This window comes from Oculina patagonica, chromosome 12 (assembly GCF_052425735.1).
Source record: "Oculina patagonica isolate OP01 chromosome 12, crgOcupat, whole genome shotgun sequence".
Classification (NCBI taxonomy): Eukaryota; Metazoa; Cnidaria; class Anthozoa; order Scleractinia; family Oculinidae; genus Oculina; species Oculina patagonica.
The window spans coordinates 25,744,497-25,771,264 of NC_135769.1; the positions used below are offsets into that span (position 1 = coordinate 25,744,497).

The 26,768-nt window shown below is 37.5% G+C and overlaps 3 protein-coding genes across 3 annotated transcripts; 2 read left to right on the forward strand and 1 right to left on the reverse strand.

The window, feature by feature from the left end:
- Positions 1 to 215: 215 nt before the first annotated feature.
- Positions 216 to 14,124, forward strand: LOC144633838 (uncharacterized). The gene is made up of 7 exons (XM_078492722.1): positions 216 to 640; positions 7,482 to 7,807; positions 9,230 to 9,371; positions 9,933 to 10,055; positions 10,208 to 10,520; positions 11,314 to 11,397; positions 11,775 to 14,124. Exons 1-7 carry the CDS (start codon positions 556 to 558, stop codon positions 11,857 to 11,859), a joined length of 1,158 nt encoding a protein of 385 aa, XP_078348848.1. The 5' UTR covers positions 216 to 555; the 3' UTR covers positions 11,860 to 14,124.
- A 6,027-nt stretch (positions 14,125 to 20,151) lies between these two features.
- Positions 20,152 to 21,590, reverse strand: LOC144633523 (uncharacterized). The gene has a single exon (XM_078492372.1). It carries the CDS (start codon positions 20,932 to 20,934, stop codon positions 20,152 to 20,154), a length of 783 nt encoding a protein of 260 aa, XP_078348498.1. The 5' UTR covers positions 20,935 to 21,590.
- Positions 21,591 to 24,207: 2,617 nt separating this feature from the next.
- Positions 24,208 to 25,151, forward strand: LOC144633862 (uncharacterized). The gene has a single exon (XM_078492761.1). It carries the CDS (start codon positions 24,502 to 24,504, stop codon positions 24,976 to 24,978), a length of 477 nt encoding a protein of 158 aa, XP_078348887.1. The 5' UTR covers positions 24,208 to 24,501; the 3' UTR covers positions 24,979 to 25,151.
- The last annotated feature ends 1,617 nt before the right edge of the window (positions 25,152 to 26,768 follow it).

Below are 26,768 nucleotides of genomic sequence, written 5' to 3' on the forward strand. Positions count from 1 at the left end.
TCCCTTGCAGTTTTAGTCTTACTTTTACATATTTTTGGACCGTAGATCTTTTCAGATCCGATATGCTGTGCTTTTATTTAGCATGGTTTTGTCCATGCGCTTAAATGTTCGGAATGGCTGTTTTGCGAGACTCCATCGTGACACTTTGAATTCCTTGTCCCCCGAAACACGTGATGTGGCAGCGCGTGATTCGGGGGACAAGAAGGTAAGTTCAAAGTACGGAACTTGATACAGTGTACGGGTTATTGGGCAATTTATTTGCGTTGGCCTTTGGGCTGGCGTCATTTAGATTCGCTACACCGCGCTGATGAGTTCCAATAAGAACGAAACAGCTGTCCGCGGTTGCAATCCTGCTCTATCGGTTCCAGTCGTGGTGTTGTCTCGCAAAGCCTATTTTTCACGTAGTATGATCACCCTTGCTTGCAGTTGTTTGTTTGCACATAAGGCTTGGTAACCGCGCAATCTCTTGATCTTGACTGAAAACCACCGAAACAAGACGTGCGCTAGTCCACGGCGTTATCACATGTAAGGCAAGTCGTGTAAGAGAGAATCGACATGTTGTTTGAGCGTTATTCCTCGTTCTGTCTTCTTCTGTTGTATTTTTCTTCCCAGAGTGGGCTCGGATCAAGTTATTTGAACGGTAAGTTTTAAGCTACGACTGAAAAAATCCGATTGTAAACCCGCGTGAGTGTAATTCACTAAAGAGCTTTTACGATATTGGATAAGTTAGAACGTAAGCTTATTTAACCCCTTCTCACAACTAACAAACAAGGTTTCGATGAATGAAAAAGCCACTCATTATAAAGTAGGGTCAACACTTCTAGGCACTAAACCTACGATTTTTTTAGTGGCGATTTTTTTTAGCCCTGTTCATGTGTATTAGACTTTGAACAGAAAAGCTTGTTATATTGGAAGTCATGGATGGTCGCAATCGATCCCGGTGTCGATAACACTGTTTGCAGAGCGACTGTATATATCAAAATGCAGGGCTAAGGTTACTTTGATCCAGCTTATTTATCAGATGTTCTGTGTTACATAAGGTCTGTTCTGTTGCAGTGTTATGCTGTCGGCTGATCGTGTGAATTTGATTTGCTCGAATGAAACTTCGATTCACTATTTTCCCGTTCACGTCGTTAATATATTGACAAGCTTCCATTAATTAGCATTTGAATATACTTTTTTAATTCCTGACGTGTATATCTGTTGCTTAGTTTAATACGTGCACGGAACGCCAAAACGTTAGAGGCAGAGGGGCAGGTCACTTACATATGTAACAAACTCTTCCCCGTCTGCAATGAGAGCTATTAGCCACTCAAATCATCGGGCCCTCCTTTGAAATTAACAGCTTTTAGAACCCCTAAGCCCTCCCAGTGATATTAAAATAAAACAAAAGAAAGTTTAGAGCGAAACATTTATTATAGAATTCAAATTTTTTTACTCAGTTTCAAGATGTGAAAAAGATAAAAAAAATTCAATCCTAGCATGTTTTGACAGTAGCAGTATGGGTAATCAAAAGCTCTCTGGGCTTAGTGTCTTGTGACTCTTTTCAGAGTTTAATTTATTTGAAAATAGACCGCTTTTCACGTCTATTTATTGCTTGTAAAGATATCGAAAATTAAAAAGCGTGCATCTAACATAAAGAAACATTTAGACTCCTCACCCCTAAAATTTAAACTAAAACTAAAGCTACTTTTGTCGCTCGATAAAAGTTGTGACATTCACAACACGATATACGAAACTCTTGATTCACTTGTCAATTCAGAAACCTTTGTCGTGAATGCTTGCGCTGAACTTCACGATTTCACAGTTAAAGATAAAAACAAAGGTTTATTCCAACTACAAAAGGTTCTCACGCGAAAGGCTTAAAATCCAACTAAAAAATATCTATAAGATTTGGGACCTGAAGACAACAACACCGAATTTTCGATCAAGTGGTCCATTGTCACGAGAGCAAGCGCTTACAGGGGAAACCCGTCACGCTGCAATTTGTGTCTGACGGAGAAGCTCTGCATACTATCAGCTGACAGATCCACCTTCTTGAACAAAAGATCTGAGCTTGTTACCAAGTGCAGGCACGAAAACAAGTACTACACGGCCAATCAGAGACAGGATCGTTCCAACCGTCCTCCATGAACGTAGTTTAAATTGTATTTCACTGCATCTAACGACACAGTCTGATGATCGCTTCGTGCGTGAAACTCTGAGTAACTGTCCGTGAAGTTTCTATCTTTAATTATTGTATAAGATTACATGCTTAAAGTTTTGAAATCGATGCCTTAATAGTATCCATTCCGATCACAATCACGGTAATTGCTATTTCTGTCAGGCGGATAATGTTTGTACTTATTATTGTCACGCGACTTGTTTCCGACACCTTATCAAAAGCGATTTTTCCAAGCAGCCGAAAGTAGGCTTGACTTAAATTCAAATTACACTCCAGCATGTAGCCGTTGAACAGTTATAGGACTCCGATAACAGCACAAAAAGAATACAGACACACACAGATTCATAAGCATTTATCTGTCACAGATAATTTTTAAATATCTTAAAAAGGTCAACAAAGTCACAGATTCTCCTTTGTTGTTTTGTGCCTGTGACTGATAAGAACGTTTTCAGCCTCACGTTTCAATAAACTCACGCACACTACCAAGCAAAGTTTCATGGTTGACCTTTCGCGTGTGTCTTCGAGTAATACTCAAATTGAAGACACACAAGGAAAATAATGTCCACGGGATCACTTGTTTTGAACTAGTTTAATCAGCACAAATTCTAACTTGCCTAAGCTAGCTAGTCAACTGAAGTAAAGGCACACATGTGGTTCGACTACTACGGTCTATTACATCTTTGAAATCGGATCTAATCAAAAATGGACCAAAATGGAAACGGCAAAAAAAGGTTTTCCTGACATATTGTCGGTCGACATACCTACAGTTCTGTAAGGCGCAATCCTGTTTAAGACTAACCTGCGATCAGGCGTTATTTTTCTCGCGGCGGAGGGGTCAACGGAAAAATGAACGCCTGACACAGGGCACAGAGGAGTCAAGTGTGTCCGCAATTCAAAATCTCTACCGTGCAAAACGACCTTCAAAGCGGTCGTGTAAGCGGCGTGATACCGCGTCGTCATGCGATACTTTGTTTACAGATTGTCTGGTGATACTCTGGTGATATCGTATTCGTACCCTCATGCGACATCCGCAGTCAGCAATGTTTGTGGGCGTTACCAGCGAGACCAGCAGTAAGAAAGAGAGCAAGGGACGAAAGCGATTTGAAGCGAAATTCCGATCCCTCATTTCTCGCTCAAAATCAAACGAAACGATCTCATTTTTAACATGTGGGTTCAGACTAGTATTCTCTCCCCATACGCTGTAACGAGATCTTCAAACAAGCCGTTTAAGCTGTATTTCAGGGGACGAGTTTTAGGCAGTTAAAAATTCGTTTTCGCACAATGTGGACCGGAGGATACTGGTGGCGGAAATGCGTCACGAGACATGCGATGTTGCAATAAAATAGCTTCCATAATATGTTTCACAAGTAACTTACCATTTTGAAAAGAAAACCTTGTTTCCCACTTTCAATTTCTTCGGCTTGCGTTGATCCTCGTCTGGTAAATTTCGCTTTTCCCGGAGAGCACTATTCATATTTTGAATCTTACCGCCGGTCGAAAGATCAGCTGTTGTTTTGAATTTCGGATTATTAACGGTTGATTTCATCTGTCACAGCATGGATCTGCACACGACTTCCGTTTCCGCCACCAGTATGCTTCGGGCGACATCGAGCCGATCACGTGGTATAATGTTTCGTCCCTTGTCTCTTTTTCTTCTCGGCACTTCGTGCCTCGTCGGAAAGCTTGGCTTTCCGAAAAAAAATCGTCGCCCGAAGGGCGACGATATTTTCGCCCCAGGCGACCATTATCAGAATAGGATCCTGGCAGACAATCTGTAAACAAAGTATCGCATGACGACGCGGTATCACGCCGCTTACACGACCGCTTTGAAGGTCGTTTTGCACGGTAGAGATTTTGAATTGCGGACACACTTGACTCCTCTGTGCCCTGTGCGCCTGATACAATTACTTGTCGAGTCGTCTGTAAAAAGTCCAGAATCTGGACTTTTTTCTGATTGGTTGGAAAACAAAAGGCAACATTAGAACTCTATCCTGATTGGCTAATTGAGTTCAAGTCTAATTTCCGGTCCAAAAATATCGCACGTAGATGATTGTTATGATGGCGGGTGTCGAGTGGAATGAAGTAGAGAGCGAGTTCTTCTAGCTTTTAGAAAATCTTTCAAGAATTTTGTTCACAAAACATTTAAAGATGAACAAAGGGAGTGTATTCGACGAATAGTTTGTGAAAAGAAAGATGTTTTGGCGGTGCTTCCTAAGGGATTCGGCAAGAGCGTGATCTATCACCAATGGTGTCGAAGATTTTTACATCACACCACCAAAGACGCCAGACGATCGTGCCAGTGACGAAAACTACGACCTTAAAATGTCTGATCTGAGCCTCACACAAAATCAGCCTTTGCTGAAAACAAATTTTAAAAACCATCCGATCAGCTCGTTCAAAAAGGGTAATTCAAACACATGCTTGTGAGAGTAAAAATATAATTGGAAGGCGCTAATCATGCACGCTTATCTGATGGCATCGCCGACATTCTCGACGACGTTGACAGATATTTTAATAAGGGGGCGGCAGGCGACTTGACAAGTAATTGTATCAGGCTTTCCTTTTTTTCTCCTTCCCTCCGCCGCGAAAAAAAGAAAGCCTGATCGCAGGTTAGTTTAAGACATGCTTTTCCCCTATTGCTGTACCAAAATCATAAAACACATGTTCTCACGAAACGGTAGCTATTATCTGATTGACTAATATGACTAGAATGGTGGGAATCTCATGTGATTGCTTTTATCACTAAGAAAAACAAACAAAAAGCTTAAAAATAAACGCAACTGTCAGTGTAAACAGCATCTGCAGACCTCTCAAGTCTCACGATTTTGTCCTGAGACTCACGGTTTTCACTTCAATCTCACGACGAGAAACAGAAATCTCACGAAAAAACAGAGTAACAAGTCATTTGATTAGCGCCTGGTTTTAGGACTCTTTTAGCTATTTTTGTCCGTCAGTTGATCAATCTCCCGGTTTTTACTGAAATCTCCAGATTTTTTTACCTCAATCTCCAGATTTCCAGTGCTTTGAGGATGAGAAGTCTGCATCTATTTTGTTTAAATCTGATGATCGCATTTTTCGGCATTTACTGAAAAAAGAAAATTTTGACATGGCGGGAAAAATATTGACATGGCGGGAAAAATATTGACATGGCGGGAAAATTCCGCGGCCTCAGAAAGCAAATACGCATGGAATGCACCTTGTCCCCTGTAGTATTATCTTGTGTCGTCATGACTACGTCATGACGTCACAAGACAAAAACTGGGTACGCGACATTTGGCACTCTGTAAAGAAACATGTACAAAATCATACAGGAAGGATAACAGACTATTGATTACTCCCAGATTTTAACCTTTTAAAACATCAGCCGACAACAAAAGTAAAACTGCCTATAAATAATTCCTTTATAAAAGTTTTGCTCTAAACTTTCTTTTGTTTTATTTTAATATCCCTGGAAAGGCTTTACAATGTCAAAACAACAAAAGAAATGGAACTTGATCTGCTTTGTCTTCATTGTTTGGTATAACAATATAGCCTGCATGTGTTTGTCTATCAGTATTGTACAATATTACATAACAGTGATAACCTTGAACTCAATTATTCCCTTTTACATCAGTGTTTTTGGTAAGTGGAGGATGTATTTATTTATCATTAGAGGCTACTAGGTGAATTGTCTTTTTGTGGATATAATTTTGCTGCCTTGGTCAGCTGTTTAAACTCTCTTTCCCTCCTAAGGAAATTGGAAAAAAATAGAACTTGATCTGTTTTGTCGTCCATTATTTGGACTATTTGGTGAACAATATATCCTGTACACTTACTCCCTATATAACAGACACATCGCGGACCACAATTTGGTGTCCATGATAAAGAAAATCCGTAGTAGTGAGAGTACTGTTTTTTTTTTCTTCAGTAATTCTTATTTGGCGGGGCTTAAACTTCTGTCTGTAATAATGGGTTGTCCATAATAGCGAGATGTCCGCAAGGCGAGAGTCGACTGCATGTGTTTGTCTTTTGGTATTGTACAATGTTGCATAACAGAGACCTTGAACTTAATTATTCCTTTTTATCTCAGTGTTTTTTGTAAGTGGAGGATGTATTTATTTATCATTAGAGGCTACTGGGTGAATTGTCTTTTCGTGGATATAATTTTGCCGCCTTGGCCAGCTGTTTAAACTCTCTTTTCCTCGGGAGGACTCAAACTGTTAACGAACATCTGTAATTGACAGGGTGTGAATAAAGATTTTTTGTTTGTGTGCCCAGGTTTGAAATAGTCACTATGTAGGCCATATTAATTCTATTTTACACCATACAAATGTAAGTTTGGAATGACTGAAAAAAAAAATCAAATAAATATCATCTTGTCCTCAATCTGTTGTAATACAGAATTGTTCAAGCAATAGCATTCAATCTAAAAGGAGAATGTAAATTGTTGGACTATTTAGTCTAGTTTTAATTTCCAGAAACTTGTAGGCAATGTGCTCTTTGGCAGTCAGCATCTAGAGTGTGAGGCAGTTTTATTACAATAGGGAACGGAACCTGGTTAATGTACTACACAGATCTTTTGGTATATGTAGAAGTAGGCAATGAATAAATATGCAAGTAGAATGCAGTTCAGAATGTTTTAGTCCCTTGTAAAAATATATACATGTAACCCACATCAGTGTCTTAAAGTTAGTTCTTATCAGCTCATTTCAAAGCAGTTTTTTTTTCATGCCACTTACAAGCCCCAGATGTAAGCCCCCCCCCCCCTTCCCCTCGAGTTATAAACTATGTAGCCTAAAACGCCCTATAAAAATTGAGTTCTTTAAGCCCATGGTTTACAGTACAGCAATTAAGTACAGTTGAACCCTTTTAATATGGACACCATTTAGGGATTTGAAGAGCATCGGTATTATGGGAGTGTCCATCATTACATGAGAAGTAGAGTCTGTGTGACTGCTGTTCCCTTTAGAACAAGTTTATATGTCTGAAATGGGGAGGTGCTCCTATGGAGGTTCAACTTTATTCAAATTACAGGCACTGAGAAATTTGCTATACAGTACATGTATGTGGAGCGCTGCTGTTTAACAAAGTGATAAATAGAGCAGAACACTATACAGTAATTAGAGAGAGATCTTGACACTGAGTATGATTTGCCCGATAGGGGCCTGGTACAAGTCATTCATACCACGTTGTTCGTGTTACATGTTCTCATCATTCTTAAGTGAGAATGCTCGTTGATATTAAATGTATTTCTCAATGAAATGGATACATTCCTATCTAATAAAGAGGTCTTAAGAAACAAAAAACTAATCTTATGTGTTCTTTATTTTTTTCACAGAGTGCAACAGACCTCTGGGTCTACAAGATGGAAGAATTTCAAACTCTCAACTTTTATCTCCAACACACTTTGAACACTTTTATATTGGACATGGAAAAACTGTCAATCTTAAACCTGAATTTGCACGTTTGAACAATACGCTGGCTTGGTGTTCTCCTGTCAGCAAGAAATATTCTAATAGTACTTACATTGAAATAGACTTGAAACAGCGTGCGGAAGTCAGTGGAATTGCAACTCAAGGATTTAGGGGCATAAATGCTTATTATGTTAAACAGTATAAAGTTTCCTACAGCAATGATCAAGTCACATGGAAGCCATTCAAAGAGGTAAACAGGCAATTTTTAGTTTTGATTAAATTTAAACTTTTAATCTAAAGACCTTCTACTCTACATTTTAGTCTTATTTGTTTGGCCTCCTTACAGACCAGACTCAAACAAAAGTTTGTTCTTGAAAGCTTTTACTGTTGTAAAGCTGATACCATTTCTGGCTTTCATTTCTGCAACTAGAAATATTGCCTGAGATGGGAAGCCAAGTCTTAGCCATTAACCTTCCCCATATATGTAAATACATGTACAAAAGTCATGTACCTCTTGATTCTCTGACATTTTTTTTTTAACAGAGGCTGCAGTGTTAGGTTGGAAAATTGTTGAAAGTAGAAGTTATGTTTTCCTATCAAACCTTAACATTGTAAAACAATACTATTATGGGACATTTGTACTGTAGGAAACTGATGGGGTACGTAGTTAAGTCCGTTTACTAGTAGCTCTTCCAGGGAATGCAGAACAAAAATGCTGTGTAAACTTAGGATTTAGCCTGTAGATTGCTGTAAGAGCTTACTTAAATAAAATAAAATAAAATGTCTTTTGCAGTCTCGCCCTAGCTAGCTTGCATAATAATTTATTGTGTCCAAATCTTTTGTGTAGACAGTCGGCTTTACCAAAGTGGGATTAACAAAAATAGTTTAAAGCAATAATTACATGTACCTGACGTGCTAAAAATAAATCAAGCCTGAAAAACTGCCAAAGCCACTGAAAAACAAAAACAGAAGAAGAAAGATGGCTTTTTGAGAAAAATATAATTTGGTTGATTATTGAACTGAGTAATCTGTCCAATAAAATAAGCATACAGTAAATACACAATGTATCTGTACAGTTACCCATTATAAACAAAGTTATGTGAAGCATGACTTTTAATCAGCCAGACCCTGATTAACTTCTTGTGACTGCTGTGTTTGATTGATTGACGCTGTCAAATTCTAGTCAAAACAAGTTTCTATTTACTTAAATCCAGAAATGATTTTTAATTTCAAACTTCATTACTTGCCCCTGTTTTGTTATTTCCAAAATTATTTGACATGATAGAGAATCAAAAATATACTGTGACAAATGTTTTATCCATCCTATGCACCTTAGAAATTGTGCTTAATTTACATGTACAAGGAGCAAACAGGTCAGGGAAATAAAATCAGTTATAAATAAACTACTTTTTACGCATGTATTGTAAGTGAGATTATTAATAATAGTAGTCTGTGTAGGCTTATGGGGTCTAAGATTTTCTCTCTCTCAAAAGGTCTTTTAATGTTGAACAACATGAAAGTCTCCTTTGGCCTTACACAATATTATTGAAAAAACTATTATTAGTATTTAAAGGCAAATGAAACTTTCATTTATTATAATATTATATTCCATTATTTTTTACTTTAAATTATGATTTTTTTAAATTAACATGCTTTTTAATTTGCTTCGTAGCTTTGGACAGGCAATTCAGATGCCCAGACAGTTGTAAAGAATACCTTCAATCCTGCGATATCTGCTAGATTTGTAAGAATCTATCCCATAACATACAACTTTAGAGTGTGTATGCGGATAGAACTATATGGCTGCAGAAATGGTAAGTCATCTTAGTTTACTTTTTATTTTGGGTAACAAAATAAAACCACGTCCTAAAGAAAAGAAAATTCCAAACTCAAAGTGTTAATACATTTATCTTATTAGATATTTTAGTGTGTAGTATTGCTGTTTTGGTATATTTTTACGAGTCTTGCAGCATTTTGGTGAGCCCGAAGGGCAAGTCAAAGTACAAATGACAAGTAAAAATATACAGTGATACTGCTGACTTCCAACTTTTTTGAATTATTCATGCGCTCAACAGAAATATGGAACCTGTTAAACTGGTCAAGGGTGTAGAGTACAAAAATCATTTAATCATTTAATCAATTATTATCCAATCATGAGATATTTGTTCTCATTTGGCATGTTATAAATTTGTACTCCATGAAGCACAGTTGGAAAATAAATGTACATGTATGTACACCTGTTCTGTTATACTTGTAGTTGCATATACTTCTTTCAAGGAGATGTTTGTGAAATGAGATGTTTGTGAACGCCAAATAAACTTGAAACTACATATACTGTAACCTATTTTCTAAATGAAAATGCGTTAATATTTCAGTTACTGTCAGTGCAAGCCCTGGGCTGCCAGTGAACCCTACTCCAACTGTAACAGTTCCTTCTACAGTAGAGAATAGACGCCAAAGCACAACTACCTCTAGTTTACATGTTACTCCTACTCTAAGTGAGTATTTATTTTTTTTGAAGTAATAAAACTACAGTATGTTAACAGTTAAGGGAAATATATAAAAACAAGTTTTTCATGTCCTGGCCCCAGCACATTCATGTACAAATGTATGTTTGATTTATTAACCATCATGAACACTTTGTTCTCAGGTTCTGTTAAGGCTGTTACCCCAACACCCAGCAGTATTCTTGTGAAAAACCAGCCTCCCTCTGCTGTTAGTAAGATGAAGGAACCACTTCACACCACCACAGTAAAGGTGCCATGGTCTGTAGTGTCTCGAGAAACAGTTGTAGTGGCGCAAACAGATAAGGGTGTTGGTGAGAAACACTTCCTTGGTTCTGAGCCTGAGCATGTACAAACCAGTGTGGTTATTGCATTATCAATCACTGCTGCATTCACGATCATTGTAATGGTGCCTGTTTTTATCTACTTGATGTTTCTACGCCAAAGGAAACACAGAAGGTGAGGTTACTTCATTAATATTTTACCGTTTTTTGACATTGATCCACTGTACAAAAATTTGTGTTAACTTTGAAAAAAGCGTTGGGAAAACATTTGGAATAACATGTACTAAATATTACACTTTATGTAAAGTAACATTTAAAATCTCATGCACACCCAATTGTAGGTCCTTTATCAAAAATTGCTGAAAGCCAGCTAAAATCACCACCTATTCTTACTGGCTGCTCTGCAGGGGTTATGCTGATTCTTTTGGAAAAGATGGCAAAATCAGCCACCTACTTCTACAATGAAGGCACTTGCTTGAAAACTTTCTGACAACCCTGTGTTGATGTGAAAAATATTTTGAGTAGCTGTACATTGTAAAATTGGTTACAAACTGTGGGTGTTGACACTGTACAAAATAATGTAACTGTTAGAAACAGTACATATTTGTTTGTTTTACTGTTGATGATAATAAGCCCTTCCTATACCCTTTATTAGAGCAGTTTTCAATTATGTGTCGTAAAACCAAAACCAAAGTAATTGCTCTGGCCAATCACAAAGGACCCAGACAACTCAGTGAACCAATCAAAACTCAAAGCAAATACATGTAGCTGGCACGAAGCACGGGACGTGCGCGAGCGAGTCACGATTGGTTTTGGTTTTAGTTCTGATTGGCTGAGAAAGTGGCGCGAGATTTTTAAGCCAATCACTAAGCCTAGTAATGCAAAACCAAAGCAGACGCAATTTACTTTCGACACTCAAGTGAAAACTGCTCTAATTTATTTTTTTGTTTTTGTTTGTTTTGCATCAGATGTAAACGTCCAAGTAGTGGTGATTATGGCATCCCACTAGCTACTGCTGTGATTGATGAAAATCTTTGTAACCAAGAGTTGTAGTAAGTTGATGTTAATTCTTATAACACGTGCTTTAACCCAATAAATGTGGTGCTCAGAATAAAATCAACAACGAAGTCTCACGCTCTAAAATATTATTGTCTTAATAAAATGTACTACCAAAAAATTGTACACTTGGGACTAAGTCCCAAAAGTCTGAAAAGGTCCGCAAAGTTCTAAAGGGACAAAACCTTAAAATCAGTGACCCCTTACCGTTGTGTTTGTCTGTCTGTCTGTCTGTCTGTCTGTCTGTCTGTCTGTCTGTCTGTTTGTACCAACTGCTATTATTTACTATTAATTAAACCCCAGTGAAACACTTATTTTTTTTTTATATTCAGACCTTGGTTTTGATTAAAATCATTTTTCTGTTTCTCTTTAGTGATACCTACGTGTATGGCGTGCCCAAAGGGAAATGTAATGCAGTTGAAATGAACTTCCTGAATCAATGTCATTGTGCTGTGTAAACAAGGAACAGGATACATAAATGTAGAAAATGTATATACAGTATATAGACTTTAAGATGTAAGTAATTTTACTTCTAGTTGTTTGCCTTAATTCAAGAGAGCTAACTAGTAGTGTGTATATCAAGGGTTGTGTTTTCACTTGGCCGATTAACTAGCTGGACATTCTTTCTAGGTGTTTGCTTACAGACCGACATTAACTAGTTAAACGTGGCAACTGTTTTTACTGTGAAAATTTAAGCCGCTAACTCAGAAGATTCAAATTACAAAAGCGCGCAACAGTCAGAAAATACGGGAGACGAAGCGCTTTTAATGACTTCTCGTGCAATATTTACGCAAAGGAGAAGGACTCTCCTTTTTAGGGTAAACGACTCAAAGTATGCGACGATATGCTATTGATCCAGCAGCAAAACAACATTGAACAATCCTCGCCGAAAGCGCAAGACGCGGCGCCGTGAAATAGGAAAGGTCTTGACCTACGAACTGGAAAATGTAACGGAGCTAGTGGAATTGTAAATCGAAAGAAACGGGAACAATTTTTGAGCTCATTTGCCGCTTAAAAAGTTTTGTTTTGCAAACTGAACCATGGGGAGAGCGTCTGGCAAATAATATTTGGCAGATCATTTGGCAGGCATCTGTCACTGCACGCAATGCGATTGGCTGCGGTATTTACCGGGACAAGTTAAACCATCTTGCGAGGTAGTATAACTCTGCATGAATTTCTTGTAGAAAAGGCGAGAAAACCCTCTGTTTTTCCTTGTGAAAACAGTTTGCATTTTTAACTCGCTTAACACTAGACAAAGTGTTTTCACTGTATTTCCGGACTTTTCCAAGTTTATCTAGCTAAAATTGTCCCAGTGAAAACAAAACCAAGGTGGAAGTCTTCTTTTATGTGCAAAACTGCAAAGAATACACTTTGATTCATGCACTGTCCCAAAGTAGGCATGCATAAAAAAATCAGGGATAATAATACATGTATTTATACTAATTTTTGAAATGTTTGCTTCTAGTGGCTGTAATGTGCATTTCAATGCAAAACATTTTGCCAAGTTATTTTTCTAGGGAATATAAAACATTTGGCCAGTATAGTACTACTAACAATATTCAGAGTAGTAGAAATATTTGTGAAAGTTGCTAGCATTTCTTATTGTACTCTTAGTCTTCCACTTATATTTCTTGGAAATGTTTTCTGTTTCTTAAATGTTTTACAGCCTATAAGAATTGAACGTTTTGAAAAGTGTGTTTTATTAACCCCATTTAAGAGGTTTAACCGCTGTGCACTTCTCACTTTTGTGTACACAGTTACATGGCATCCATGTACAGTACTTAAATGTAGTTTAGATTATTTTTGTACACTGTTCCAGAGTGGATATGTACAAAGTACATGACAGTTTGGGACATAAAGAACGTTTTGCATCACATCCTGATTTTGATGAGTTTTTTTTTACCTTTTCAATTCTGATCATACCAAGTCTAAGCGTTGATTTTTTTCCCAACATTTTAGTTATATAATGAACACCAGAAGTGGCAAGTCTCGTCTGAAAGACAGTTAGCTGAATCTTCTATTATTATTTATTATCTGATAATAGATTTGCATTCATGAAATTACTCCTACTCAAGTTCTGTACACTTCCAACCAATTGGTATTGAACAGCCTGTAGGGAAATAGAAAACTGCGCTGAATCTCTTCAGAATTTTGTGTATTTTGATAACCTTAGGCATTCGTTTTGTATCCATATCAAATCAAATCAAAATTTACTGTAACTGTACTGCACGACACCATTTATGCACAAATTGGCCCTCCAATATTGCATTTAACACTCAATAGGTTTATTTTATCACAAAATATTGCTGAAGATGCATTTTGCATAATCTTTGTGAAGTGCACTGTTCCAGAGCGAACATGTACATAGTATCCATGCATTATACTTATGTTAATATAGGTACATTAAATACAGAAGTGATGTTATAATCTTTGAAGATTGCTAAAAGTTGAAAAAATTACAATTGCCACATGTTTTGTAGCACTACATGTACATGTAATAAGCAACTCAATCAATTTTGTTATTATCCATGATAATGTTTGTACAGTATTCCAGAGAGAACATGTACAGATATTTCTTATAGGAAGTTAAATGATTCTCGGGACGTTTGCTTTAAAGGATGTGTTTTTGTACACTAAACCAGAGAGTCTATGTACAGGTTGAAAATGCTGATAGCTACGTTTTTATATAATGTGTAAGTAAGAATATGCTTATGTAATTTTGTAAATCAATAAAAATTAGTAGAATTTTTTGTAATTATAATTATAATCATAAGAATAATTGTTTAAAATAATATATTTTGTACGCTATTCCAGAGAGTTTACATACAAACATTTAAAAATTGCATAAGAATTATATATATTTTTTTAATTTATCATCTAGTTATATTAACGCATGTACAGTGTTTCAGAGAGAACATGTACAGAATGGTTTAACTAGATGAGTAATAGGCAAAATGTTGTTTGTTAAAATCTATTTTGTACACTCTTCCAGATTATGTGTACAGTGTTCCAGAGAGAACATGTACAAAATTGTGTTTTAACTAGCTAAGCAATGGGTTAAAATCTATTTTGTACACTATTCCAGAGATTGTATGTACAAATTAAGTTCTATTTTCTATTAGCAGTTATAAAATTATTTATACATTGTTCCAAAGGGAACATGTACAATTTAATGGTGTTTTAACCAGATGAGTAATAGGCAAAACGTTGTTTGTTAAAATCTATGTTGTACACTATTCCAGAGAGTGTATGTACAAATTAAGTTCTATTTTCTATCATCAGTTTTAAAATTATTTATACAATGTTCCAGAAAGAACATGCACAAAATGGTGCTTTAACTAGCTGAGCAATACGTAAAAAATTGTTTGTTTAAATCCATTTTGTACACTATTCCAGAGAGTTTATGTACAAATTAAATTCTATTATTCTATCATCAGTTATAAAATTATTTATAAGTGTTCCAGAGAGACCATGTATGTGCAAGTGTTTTTGTACGTAGATTTAATAGCGATTAGCTGAAATTTATTTGTGAAAATCTATTTTGTACATTATTCGAAAGAGTTAATGTACAAATTAAAATCTAATTCATCATCAGTTATATAAAAAATATTTATACAGTGTTCCAGAGAGAACATGTAATTTTTTTATACTTAGGCAAGTGATAATCAAAACTGTTTTCTAAATAATATATTTTGTACACTATTCCAGAGAGGTTATGTACAAATTCCGTTATGTATTAATTCCGTTCAATTTATATCCTAGTAACATTCATACAATAATCAAGAGAGAACATGTACAATGTTTTTGTAAACAATTGAATTAGCAGAAAGTTATAAGTTATTATCTCTGTGCACTATTCTTAAAGGTATGTACAGATCAAATAAAGTTGATAATTTTAGACTTCTTTGAAAGGCTGTGTTGTATTTGTCTAAAGAAAAGGAAGAGGAGGTCAATAAAATAAGATTATATCAAACAAATTCACTTTGAGACTACTATTATCTTGCCTACACTAACCAGAAAAACATACACAACAGTGTAGATGCAAGGGTTTGTAGGTCAGCAAGGACCTCAAAGCCAGTTTATTGCAAACCTGCCATCGACTAAACAGAATACGCTTAATAACAATGCTCTCCATAACAAAAGATCAAGTTCCTACAGAAAATGTGTACGACACCGCCGGATACGAAAACCCAAAACCACTGTGGAAAAAATGGAACGTATATCCCCAACCTGCTGAAATCAGCTACGGCCTGCGGTGCCGCCAACGCTAGGGGCAGAGGTACACGGAAACTATAAAATAGTTAAATAACAAAAATAAATTATCTCAAAATTTACAAAATTAAATTTTGTTGCTCGAGTAAAGTGCTGACTTAGACTAATTCAAATCAGTAACGGACAACTATACATATCTAATGACGCTACCCACAAACACTCCTACGCGGACCCAGTCCTCTGCATCTGGTCGGTGCCGGCAAAATGGCTAATTTTATTTCTGTCTGTTCCGCGATGCTATACTGTCAGAAATACCATTTTCTCTTAATACTTTCCATTTCGTGGTCACGAGTGGACGGATTTGTCTAACGTGTTTACCGCCCTGTTGACACCCATTGTAATTGGGGGGACTGTGTCACGGATTTTAGCCAAATTTAGCGGCGATGGGAAATGACAATCAATTTCGGTGAAATATAAAAATAACCTTTTGAAACAGCGAACGAACATTTCAATACCACAGCAAATACAAAAGAAGGTACGGATGGCCAAAATATTAATTGACAAAGAGGGGGCCTAGCCAGCCCCCGTCAGCTCCGAGGGTAAATATATTTTTTTTTTTGGATTGAAACGGATAGCGATATCGGCCGGAAAACACATTTGGCTTGAAGGAAGGCTATGATTTTGTCATTTAGATCCATAGAAGTGATTTCTTTGCAAACATTAAGTTTCATAGCGAGTATTTGGCAAAACGTAATAAAATAAAATAAACTCAGCCGACACAGGCCCTTAAAACCACGTTATGAGTGCATAGGAGTACGACAATAAGGAACATGAGAAATTTTTGTTTTAGTACGTAAAACGGCGGCATGTTTTACTAAATTTACTTTTCTTTGCGTTAGTACGGTGGTACGACCACATGTTTCACGGTACAGTAGAACCCCTGTAACTCGAACTCGGATTACTCGACAACCCCGCTAATTCGACTACTTCCATTTCCCTCGGTTACCCCCTTTTTGCCCCACCCCTTTTTTTGGGGGGGGGTATTTACATTTTTTAGCATTTGTCACCGAATTTAATTACACTTTCATTATTATTCAATTAACTAATAAGCAGATTGAAGACAGGTGTAGTTAGAGATCAGTAATCAAACTATTCAAAATAGGGAAAAGAAAAGTAAGGATGACGCAGAAAAAGAAAACGTTAGTACACGTACTAAGAAAATAAGGAAAACGAGCTCCTATCATAGTTAATAGAGGGAAATGGTTAGGAAGCCCGGCAAACATCAAAGGAGCAAACAAAGACGCCAAGATTTATGTTGGAAGGTACACGACCCTGCACATCTTTTGTTTTGTGCTCATACACTATGCATGAATTACGTAATCCCAAAGTTTCTGTTGGTTAGTTTCATAAAAACACGTAACCGCCTATTGTATTTTCTCAGGTTTTGTGCAGAGTCAACCCCCAAAATAGCGAACAAAAACATACAACAAAGAACTTTGTCAGGCTTCCTAACCATTTCCCTCTATTAACTATGATTCAATTAACTAATAAGCAGAAGACAGGTGTAGTTAGAGATATAATCAAACTATTCAAAATAGGGAAAAGAAAAGTAAGGGTGACGCAGAAAAAGAAAACGTTAGTACACGTACTAAGAAAATAAGGAAAATGAGCTGTTTCCTATCATAGTTAATAGAGGGAAAAACTTTAAACTTAAACTAAAAAAAAAAAAACTTAAACTAAACTAAACTTAAACTAAAAAAAAACTTTAAACTTAAAAAAAAAAAAAAAAACTTTAAACTTAAAACTTAAAACTTAAAACTTAAACTTAATTTAAACTTTTTTTTTTTTTTTAACTTTTTTTTTTTTTTTTTCATACAGCAAAGAACTTTGCCAGGCTTCCTAACCATTTCCCTCTATTAACTATGCTCCTATGACGCGCAGCGTATGACAGAATATGCGAACAGAAAACTGTACTCAGTCTCCCAAATGAATCGTCACATGATCTGAATTATGGTGGATTTCCACTGACGCGTAAGTTTTTACGTGCGTGAAAAAATTTAGAGCCGGCAATGTATGAACGACTTACGTGAATGTGTACGCAAGCCGTTCATACATTGTCTCTAATTTTTTCACGTACGTAAACGCATGTAAAAAATACGCGTCAGTGGAAATCCACCTTAAGGTGGGAAAAAGGATGAAAACAAGTTAGCCGATTTTGTCCATGTTCTAGCACAAAACATTCTTCTGTTGTCACATACCTCTTCATTTCCTAGGAAAGAAATGGCTGACAGTTCAGTTATACCAGACGCAGAACTGGCCCTCATAAACCAGGGCCGTAACCATGGTAACTAGCAAGAGGCAAGTGCCTCGTCTTGTTTTTTGTCCAAAATTAAAAACACAACGTGTTTTGTTGGGAAAATAATCCCCCACTGAAAGTCTACTGAACACGATTAAGCTTTCCCAATTGGCAGAAATACGTCATCAGAAGTGTCTCTGAAAGAGTTTTTAGAGCTTCTAGATTTCAAAGTTTTCTGGAAAGCATGCCCCCAGAGCCCCCTAGCAAGATCTTGCCTTGTTTATGGCAAAGATCTGGTTACGGCCCTGCATAAACATTTCCATCCATTCACAAGTGATGAAGGCGGATTAGTGAACATGGTTTGAATGTATACTAACTTTATTACTATTGTAGAAGAATGAATTTGTATTACAACGTGGAACATCTAAACCATTTTTTTCTTTTTTATTCCATTTGTTTCCACACAACACGTTATTAAAGAAGCCCAATCCCAAGCTTTTATATTCTGGGATGATCTTATAACAGATTCTCTTATTAAAGCCAACTTGTTCAATGACTACTTAAATTCAGTCTCCGTCCCACCTGACTGATCCTCCGCCCCCTCCCCCTCGTTAATATCCAGGAGCACCCATCGAGAATATAGTTCAAACCACTTAAAGATAGCACCGTTGAACGTATTTTAGTATTTAAACGGTAGATATAGGCATATTTTTATCCCCTTAAATTTCTTTATCTGTTCGGATTTCCTAGTTGAAAGTCTAGTAAAACGGAAGTTATAGGGATCAAAACTAACTTTTTCGAAAATTCCAGCCAGAGAAAGGCTCCCGAAAATTCTAGGTGACCTTTTTAGAGTAAAACATCCGTTAAAAATATACAATTATACCCTTTTTTGGATATTTGAAAATCCTAGGAAAGGCAGGCAAGCAAAAAAATTTACAATAAATGTTCCGAAAATTCTAGATCTCAAATCGTCTTCCGAACAGATATTTTAACGAAATATTTCGTTGGGTGCCCCTGAATATCTTATTGTACCTCATTTAACTGAATTCAATTTGTTATAACACTCTCTGTTACGCCGTATAGATCCATCTAAGAGCCCCGGGCCCAATAGTGTATATTGCCAGCCCACTGACCTTCTAATTTAACTAGTCACTATCCAGTGGAATCGTTCCAGGCAGGTGGATGGATGCCAATCTAGTCTCATTCCGGTTCATAAATTAAGTCCTTAAAGAGCATTGTGACCAACTACAGAGGTATCTCTTTACTTTCAGTTCTATTCAAGGTGCTGGAGAAATGCATGTGTCTTTCTTAGAATCTATAATCACATCAGCCCAGTCTGACATAACATGTTATGTGCCATTAATGAAATTCTGTGGAAATCGCCCTCAGCCTAAAAGTGTTCTTCGTGTTACACATCCAATGTGGTCAGACCACATTTGGAGTAAACCTGCCAAGCCTGGTCTCCGTCTAAATCCAAGGTTAAAATTTTCCAAGGTTTTAAAAATAACCCTTATGATGAGAGACTCAAGAAACGTAAATGAGTCTCCTTAGCAACGAAGACCTACAATCGATCTCATTTTCCTCTTTAAGATTAAACATAGTTTAGATAATGTTTTTTAATGATTAGAACCAACTGTAAAACCTTTTCATATTTCCACCGTGTAGATAAAAGAATTGAACGACTTGCCTTGTATATACGAATGGCTGACTCTTTAAGTCAAATTAAATCAAATGTTAAGTGCTATCGTTATAGTCCAGCGTCTACTACGTATATTTTGTTATTAGCATTTTTTCTATTGTCCATTGTATTTTAATTAATTTTAAGGAACATCTATATTTCAGTGGTTTTCAATCCTGTTCGGGGTTTTCCTCGGTGTTTGTACTGTAGTCAGTAGATGTTACAATGTTTATTACTGGAAATAATGAAAGTGTAAAAAAGTGTCGATTAAAGAAACGAGTTTTAAACTTAACTTAACGATTTACGGTAAAACAAATACAATGATCCATGTCACGCAAACAGTATAGCGAGCGGCTTATTGTTCAAACTTCATAGCGATGCAAGCTAAACTTTCACTTAATATGTCTACCTGAACAATAGAACCACTACTTACAAATTGAAAAAACAAAACAAAACAGTGAACGAGAATCGAGAAAGTGACTTGCTTCGTAAATATAAATGATTTGATATGAACCACTGCTTCTGTACTTGATTTAAATAGAAAATATGCAATGATCAATATTGTTATTTTGAGCCTCTAGTGTCTTTAGGCTTCTTAGCAATTAACCTAATAGCGATATAATCAGCTGAGAAGTCGAATGGTGGATTTCCCACCCTGCTTAAAAAACGCTGTATTTTAAACCACTTAAGATAACCCTCCATACTTTCCCAAACAAGGGGCATGTCATTGGTGTGGTAGCTTTTCACGATGTTGAAGCCAGCTTCCACGCACATGCGATCCACTTCCACACTCGAAACACTGTGATACATGTTGTTATATCTTTCTTCAATCTCAGGAGAAGCCAACTCTTCTAACGTGCTCACTATAAACGGTGGCAAGGCCTCTTCGTATTGTACGGCAATTTTTCCGCCTGCCTTTAAACTGCTAAACATGTTCTTGAACGCGTCTTCTTTGTTAGGAATCCAGTGAAGCACTTGATTAAGAAAAATGATGTCATACTTTTCAGAGCCCATCCCTTCGAAGTTGTCCGAGTTTCCTTCGACAAAAGAGAGATTCTTCACCCCACGATGAGCTTCTTGTGCCACTTTAACTCGATTTAAATCAGGATCGACGCCGACAACATACCCCTCTGGTCCTACGAGTTCAGCAATGTAGGCAGATAGCTCGCCGGTACCGCAGCCTAAATCCAAGATGTTGTCTCCGGGTTGCGGAAGCACGTCAATTTGTAGGAACAGTTTGCCGAGTTCCATTTGTATATTGAGAGAACTTTCCTGATAGTACTCGGCTTCGGCAGCCATGATTGTACATCTGATGCACGATATTGTTACGGGTAACTTTGGTAACATTGTAATGCAACAGAGAGTAGATATAATGTAACGCAACAGAGAGTAATGTTACGTTGGAAATATATTTGTACTCAGCAGCTATTTTATCTATCCTTGCTCATACTTGCCCTTTTAATATAAACGAAAAAATAGATAGAGAAACTACCTGAGTCTCTGGTTTCCTGCTTGCGTCCTTGCGTGCTGCGTCCTTGCTTGCTTGCGTGCTTGCCTGAGACGTTGTTCCTGATCGTGTGCTTGCGTGTTTGCTTTTGTTTATCTTTCTTGTTGGCATATATTCATGTTTCGTGATTGCACTTTCTCATTAATTCTGTTGTGTATGTCGCCCTTCTTCAGTTGTATTCAACGATGTCTAAGCATAAGTCATACAGTCATTTTTCTATCGATAGTATTCGCGATGAGGTAGTCAGAGAAATTGATAACGAGAAGATAAGCGATAACATTCTATCCAGTATCCGTTCGATTGATCTTCGCGCCGTCGGCAGTATATCTCCTGAGGTTGCTCTCTTCTCTGTTATTTTTAAATTTGGGCTCTCTCTGTTTTTATCTCTTTCTCGTGTTGCTTGTAGTCTTTCTGTTTTGCCGTCTCATTCTCGTAGACTGCAGGTTGCGTCTCTTTTGCACCCTCATCTCAGCGAAGGCGATGTTGACATACTGTTATCGTGTCTTCCAAAATTAAAATACCACCATCAGATTGGAGGTGAAGACTTTACATCTGCAGAATTGTTCTGCCCGCCCACATCTCATTGCTTTAATTGTAAGTCCATTGTAAGCGTGAGTTGGTCACTCACAACCGACCTGTAAAAGTCGAGTTCTTCGGAGTCAGTGGTCCACGTGAAGGTTATAAAGTTTCGCTAAAGTGTAATCATTGCGGAGTCTTCTATGGTTATAGCAAATTTGGTAATCCATCTGCTGGTTGGAGTTATTATAATTCCCCTAGATTTGCTTTTGGGTCATCAGACGTTTGCCTTGTGAAGCGTTCCCTGCTAAGATGGCAGATTTCCCTTTCGTAAGTTGTTTTCTGTTTTTTGTTTTAAAATTATTGGCGTAATTATTTCGTAGTGGCTTACATATTTTTCTTCTATATCCTCATTTACTCTTCGCATTTTTGTTGCAATTTGTAGTTGTCATTGTTGGGTTTCATTCAGTGTATTTTCTGTTTCATACAGCGAAGCTCATGATCTTGCTTGTGGTAAGTTTGAATTGCTTTCAGATCTCCTATGCAGTTAATTACGGAATTCTTAGGCGTTATATAGATATCGTAATTTTTTCCTTTTCCATTTTTTGTTTCTTTTATTGTTTCTTATCTCGCGTACAGGTTTAAGTGAAAAACGTGTAGCCAATGCTTTTTGGAACGGTGAGTTGGGGCCTGATTACATGAGCCGGGCTGGCTCGGTTTGCCGAGATCTCAGCACGTCTGTTAAACGCAACAAAAATCAACTTCGCGATTACATGACAACCGGGCCAGCCCGGATAGCGGAGATCTCGGTATCGCGATGCCGGGATCTCGGCTAGCCGGGCTGAAAATTTTCCATGTAATCGCGTTAACCGGGCCAGCCCGGCTAAGCGAGCCAGCATTAAATTTCTCTTCCGAGCACAATATCCGACGAAAAAATCAATGCTACTTCTTCTAAATAGGATGTAGAGGTAACGTAACCCATCCAGCTACATAAGTGCAAAAAATTAACCACCAAATTGTCGGAAAAAGGTGATTAAGATCATTCGTGCTCTGATCATTCATGCTAAAACCGGGCTGAAAGTCATCTCGGCAAACCGGGCCAGCCCGGCTAACCGGGCTCATGTAATACCGGGCTGAAAGTCATCTCGTCCAGTTAGCTGACAGTTTCAGCCGAAGAAAGGCCTCTCATCGCCCGTTCCCCGTTTAAGAGTTCTGAGCAACAAATCCCGTGTCACAGACGCAAAACTCGTTGTCACAGTAGTGGACAAAAACCCGTTGTCACAATGGAGATATTTGGTTTATGACAGAAAGAGACTGGAACCAAGAGTGTTGCTATAGTTACATCATAGTATGAGCTATTTTGTACCTTTGAGGAAGGTCACTACCGATGCCAAGTTTAAAAAATATCACTCTTATATTTTCAGAGATATCCTTGATTTTGTGATCTATCTTTTAGTTGAACAATTTATGACGTCATCACTTTCCTAATTTGCGTAAAACGAATAAAGATCTTTCAATACGGTAAACGCCATTATTTGTAAAAGTCTTTGTAATAAGCATCAATTATTTTTTACTTCATAGGCACTTTAAGAGTCAGCCATGTTACAAGGGCAAGTCGTTAATCTTAAAAAGAAAATTGAAATCGAAATTTTAGTCCTTTTGATTGCCAAGGAGAGAAATTTAAGTTTCTTGAGTCTTTCTCCCTTTGGGTTATGAAGCCCAAATGAGCCTGGTCTGACCAAATGGATGTATAAATTGAAATCCACTTTAGGCTGAAGGCGATTTCCACACAACCTTTTAATCGCACATAACGTCTTGTTGACTGTGTTCAGTTAAGGCCGTCAGTGTTCACACTTGGTGCCCAAGCACTGGTACCTGGGCACCGGCAAAAAATAGCGTCCTGTTCACACAAAGAAAATCAATGAACCCAAGCACCATTAAGTGCCCGAGTACAATATCGAGACCTTGGATACCTTGTACTCGGGCACGGTAACCGTTACCCGTGGGCACATGAAAAAATAGTATGTTCACATTAGTACCCAGCGAGAATCGTACTTGGCCACCGTGCCCAGCCACCACGTGTGAACACAGCCTTAATCGTGATGGTTATCCCCAGGTCCCTTTCTTCATTGGTCATCAAAATTTGGGGGGGGGGGGGGGGGAGTTATTATGTGAACATGACCGGGGTTTCTCTTCTTAGGTTGTGTTTTGTTGGGATCAACCGTTTTAGTTTGGTATAAAGGTTAGTTAGGTTTTTCGTGCTCTGTTGGGGAAACTGCTTTTGGGTGGTTTGGCTGATCACCTTTTCTACAGTATCAAACTAGGAGAGTTTAAGCCAATTTTCAGTGTCGGTTTGTGGGGGGGGGGGGGGTATATTTGCATTTATCTGAGTTTCGCATAGACTGACTGGATGTCATTATAGATTATAAAAAGAAACACTTCTCCAGAAACTTGGTTAGAACTGAAAGTTAACCAATACTTCAGTGCTTGGTAACAATGTTCTTGAGGCCTGAAGTGTGACCCTTTGTTCCTTGATCCAGGACCGTGATCCTGATTTTCCATGACGAGTTATGTGACCTTGTGATGACTACATTAGTTCTACAATCATGGCTGCCGAAGCCGAGTACTATCAGCAAAGTTCTCTCGATATACAAATGGAATGCGGTAAACTGTTCATACAAACTGACGTGCTTCCACAACCCGGAGACACCATCTTGGATTTAGGCTGCGGTACCGGTGAGCTATCTGCCTAAATTGCTGAACTTGTAGGACCAGAGGGGTATGTTGTCGGCGTCGATCCTGATTTAAATCGAGTTAAAGTGGCTCAAGAAGCTCATCGTGGGGTGAAGAATCTCTCTTTTGTCCAAGGAAATTCGAACACTTTCGAAGGGATGGATTCTGAAAAGTACGACATCATTTTTCTTAATTTCGTGCTTCACTGGATTCATAACAAACAAGACGCGTTCAAGAACATGTTTAGCAGTTTAAAGGCAGGCGGTAAAATTGCCATTCAATACGAAGAATCTTTGCCTCCCTTTATGGCGAGCACGCTAGAGGAGTTGGCCTCTCCTGAGATTGAAGAACAACATAACAACATGTATCACAGTGTTGCAAGTGTGGATGTGAATTGCGTGTGCACGAAAGTAGGATTTAACGTCGTGAAAAGCTACCACACAAATGACATGCCCCTTGTTTGGGAAAGTATGGAGGGTTATCTTAAGTGGTTCTGGGCGACTACACATGGAGTTTTTGATCCACAAGCTGTCACACAAGAACAAATACAACGTTTTTTAAGCAGGGTAGGAAATCCACCATTCGACTTCTCAGCTGAATATTTCGATATTAGATTAACTGCTGTGAAGGCTTAAGACACTGAAGGCTCAAAATATAACAAACTAGATCATTGGGACTTATTTTCTTTTAATAATCAAGCTATTTATATTCATGAAGCAAGTCACACAGTTGTAAGCTAATCTGTAATCAAAGAAAGACACGAACTGAACATTGCATAATAAAAAGGCTGGCAAGTCACTTTCTTGACTCTCATCTACTGTTTTTTTATGTTCAATTTGTAAGTAGTGGCTTAGTGGTACAAGCAGTTCGAGTTGAAAGTTTAGCTTTCGGATATTATTCCCTATGAAGTTTGAGCGATGTACTGTTTGCGTGACTTGGATCGTCTGTTTTGTCTTGATGCGTAGACTCATTGTTTGTCCAAGATGCGTAATTTGAAGTTCGTTTCCGTTTTCTACAATTATTAAACTCTTTACAAGTGTACAGGCCCGCAAATGATCCCGACCCGCAAATGATCCCGGGACTGCAAATGATCCCGGGACTGCAAATGATCCCAAAATTGAACCGCAAATGATCCCGGGACCGCAAATGATCCCAAAATGACCGCAAATGATCCTCGGACCGGAAACAGTCGCCTAACCGTAAAATTTGGATATGCGTGGACTAAAGAATTTGGACAGGGGATTTAAATTTATTTAATCCATTTCTTTATTAATAATACAACAATTAGAAAAGCAATTAACGCGAGAGAATGTACCGTATTTGAACGATTTACTAAAGTGAATTTAAAACCACAACTGTATCATTATAGCTGATAAATATGCTCCGATTAGTAACCTAAAACGTGGCATAAAGTTTAACAATCCATCCAACAGAAATACGAACTCTCTCCAATCAAGGGATGATTTATTTGCGGTGAAATGCTTTAAGCTGATAGCCATTCACACGCAGTCACGCAGCGTTCATAGCGACATTATAAATGTCTGGACGTAAAGTCTGGAAGAAAGTTGAGTTTTGTTGCTGATTTCTATCATATCGATCTCCGACTCTTGTTATCGAGCTACTCTCTTTCGAAATCTGTGGTGATTTTTTTCTTTAAATGTCTTTATCAAGTCACTGAAATAAATTCTCTCAAAAACTGACTTCATTTTCGCGTAGCTTTCAGTGCAGATTAATTGACAGTAAGAAATTTGCACGTGCAAAAGTTGACAGCTCTATGCTTGCGGTATGCAAATAAATTTACCCAGAGACGCTGTAACCGTTTACGTTTTTTTTATATTTGGACGTTGTGGGATTTTTTTGTTTTTTTTTTTTGGGGGGGAAAAAAGGGGTTTAAAAATTTTGCGTTTTATTATGTTGTCTTTTATAAAAATACATCCATAGACTATTCATAAAGTCCACGCCATTCCAAGTATTCTGTTGTATCATTTACACTAATCATTTCCGGTACTGGGATTATTTGCGGTCCCGGGATCATTTGCGGGCCTGTACTTCTACACTTTGATAGTTTCAAGTAATAAATAAAGTAATGAATACGATAGAAAACCCCCGAAACAGGATTTAGATAGGACAAAATGAGTAGTAAAAAAAAAGTAAACTCTTGACTATAAAGATATGCTTTAAGATTTGATTTAATTCGACTTTAACCCTATAACTTCCAGAATATTAACGCAATCACCATGAAACTTATAGGATGTATTGTATGTCCAAAACTCTTTCTTTTGGTATACGTCACGTGGGATGGTGACGTCACATCACGTGACAATTACATCATGATGTCAAACAGCCGCCATCTTGGATCCGCCATCTTGGATTTCAAAATTTTTCCAAAATGTCAGAAAACCACCCAAAATCACTGCAAAGCACT

What these genes read in the sequence shown, in the direction of transcription:
- LOC144633838 (XM_078492722.1), top strand. Translation starts at nt 556, where the DNA reads ATGTTGTTTGAGCGTTATTCCTCGTTCTGTCTTCTTCTGTTGTATTTT. An exon ending in CGCCAAAGGAAACACAGAAG is followed by an intron (nt 10,521 to 11,313) that starts GTGAGGTTACTT and finishes GTTTTGCATCAG; the next exon opens with ATGTAAACGTCCAAGTAGTG. An exon ending in CTTTGTAACCAAGAGTTGTA is followed by an intron (nt 11,398 to 11,774) that starts GTAAGTTGATGT and finishes GTTTCTCTTTAG; the next exon opens with TGATACCTACGTGTATGGCG.
- LOC144633523 (XM_078492372.1), bottom strand. Translation starts at nt 20,934, where the DNA reads ATGTTACCAAAGTTACCCGTAACAATATCGTGCATCAGATGTACAATC.
- LOC144633862 (XM_078492761.1), top strand. Translation starts at nt 24,502, where the DNA reads ATGGATTCTGAAAAGTACGACATCATTTTTCTTAATTTCGTGCTTCAC.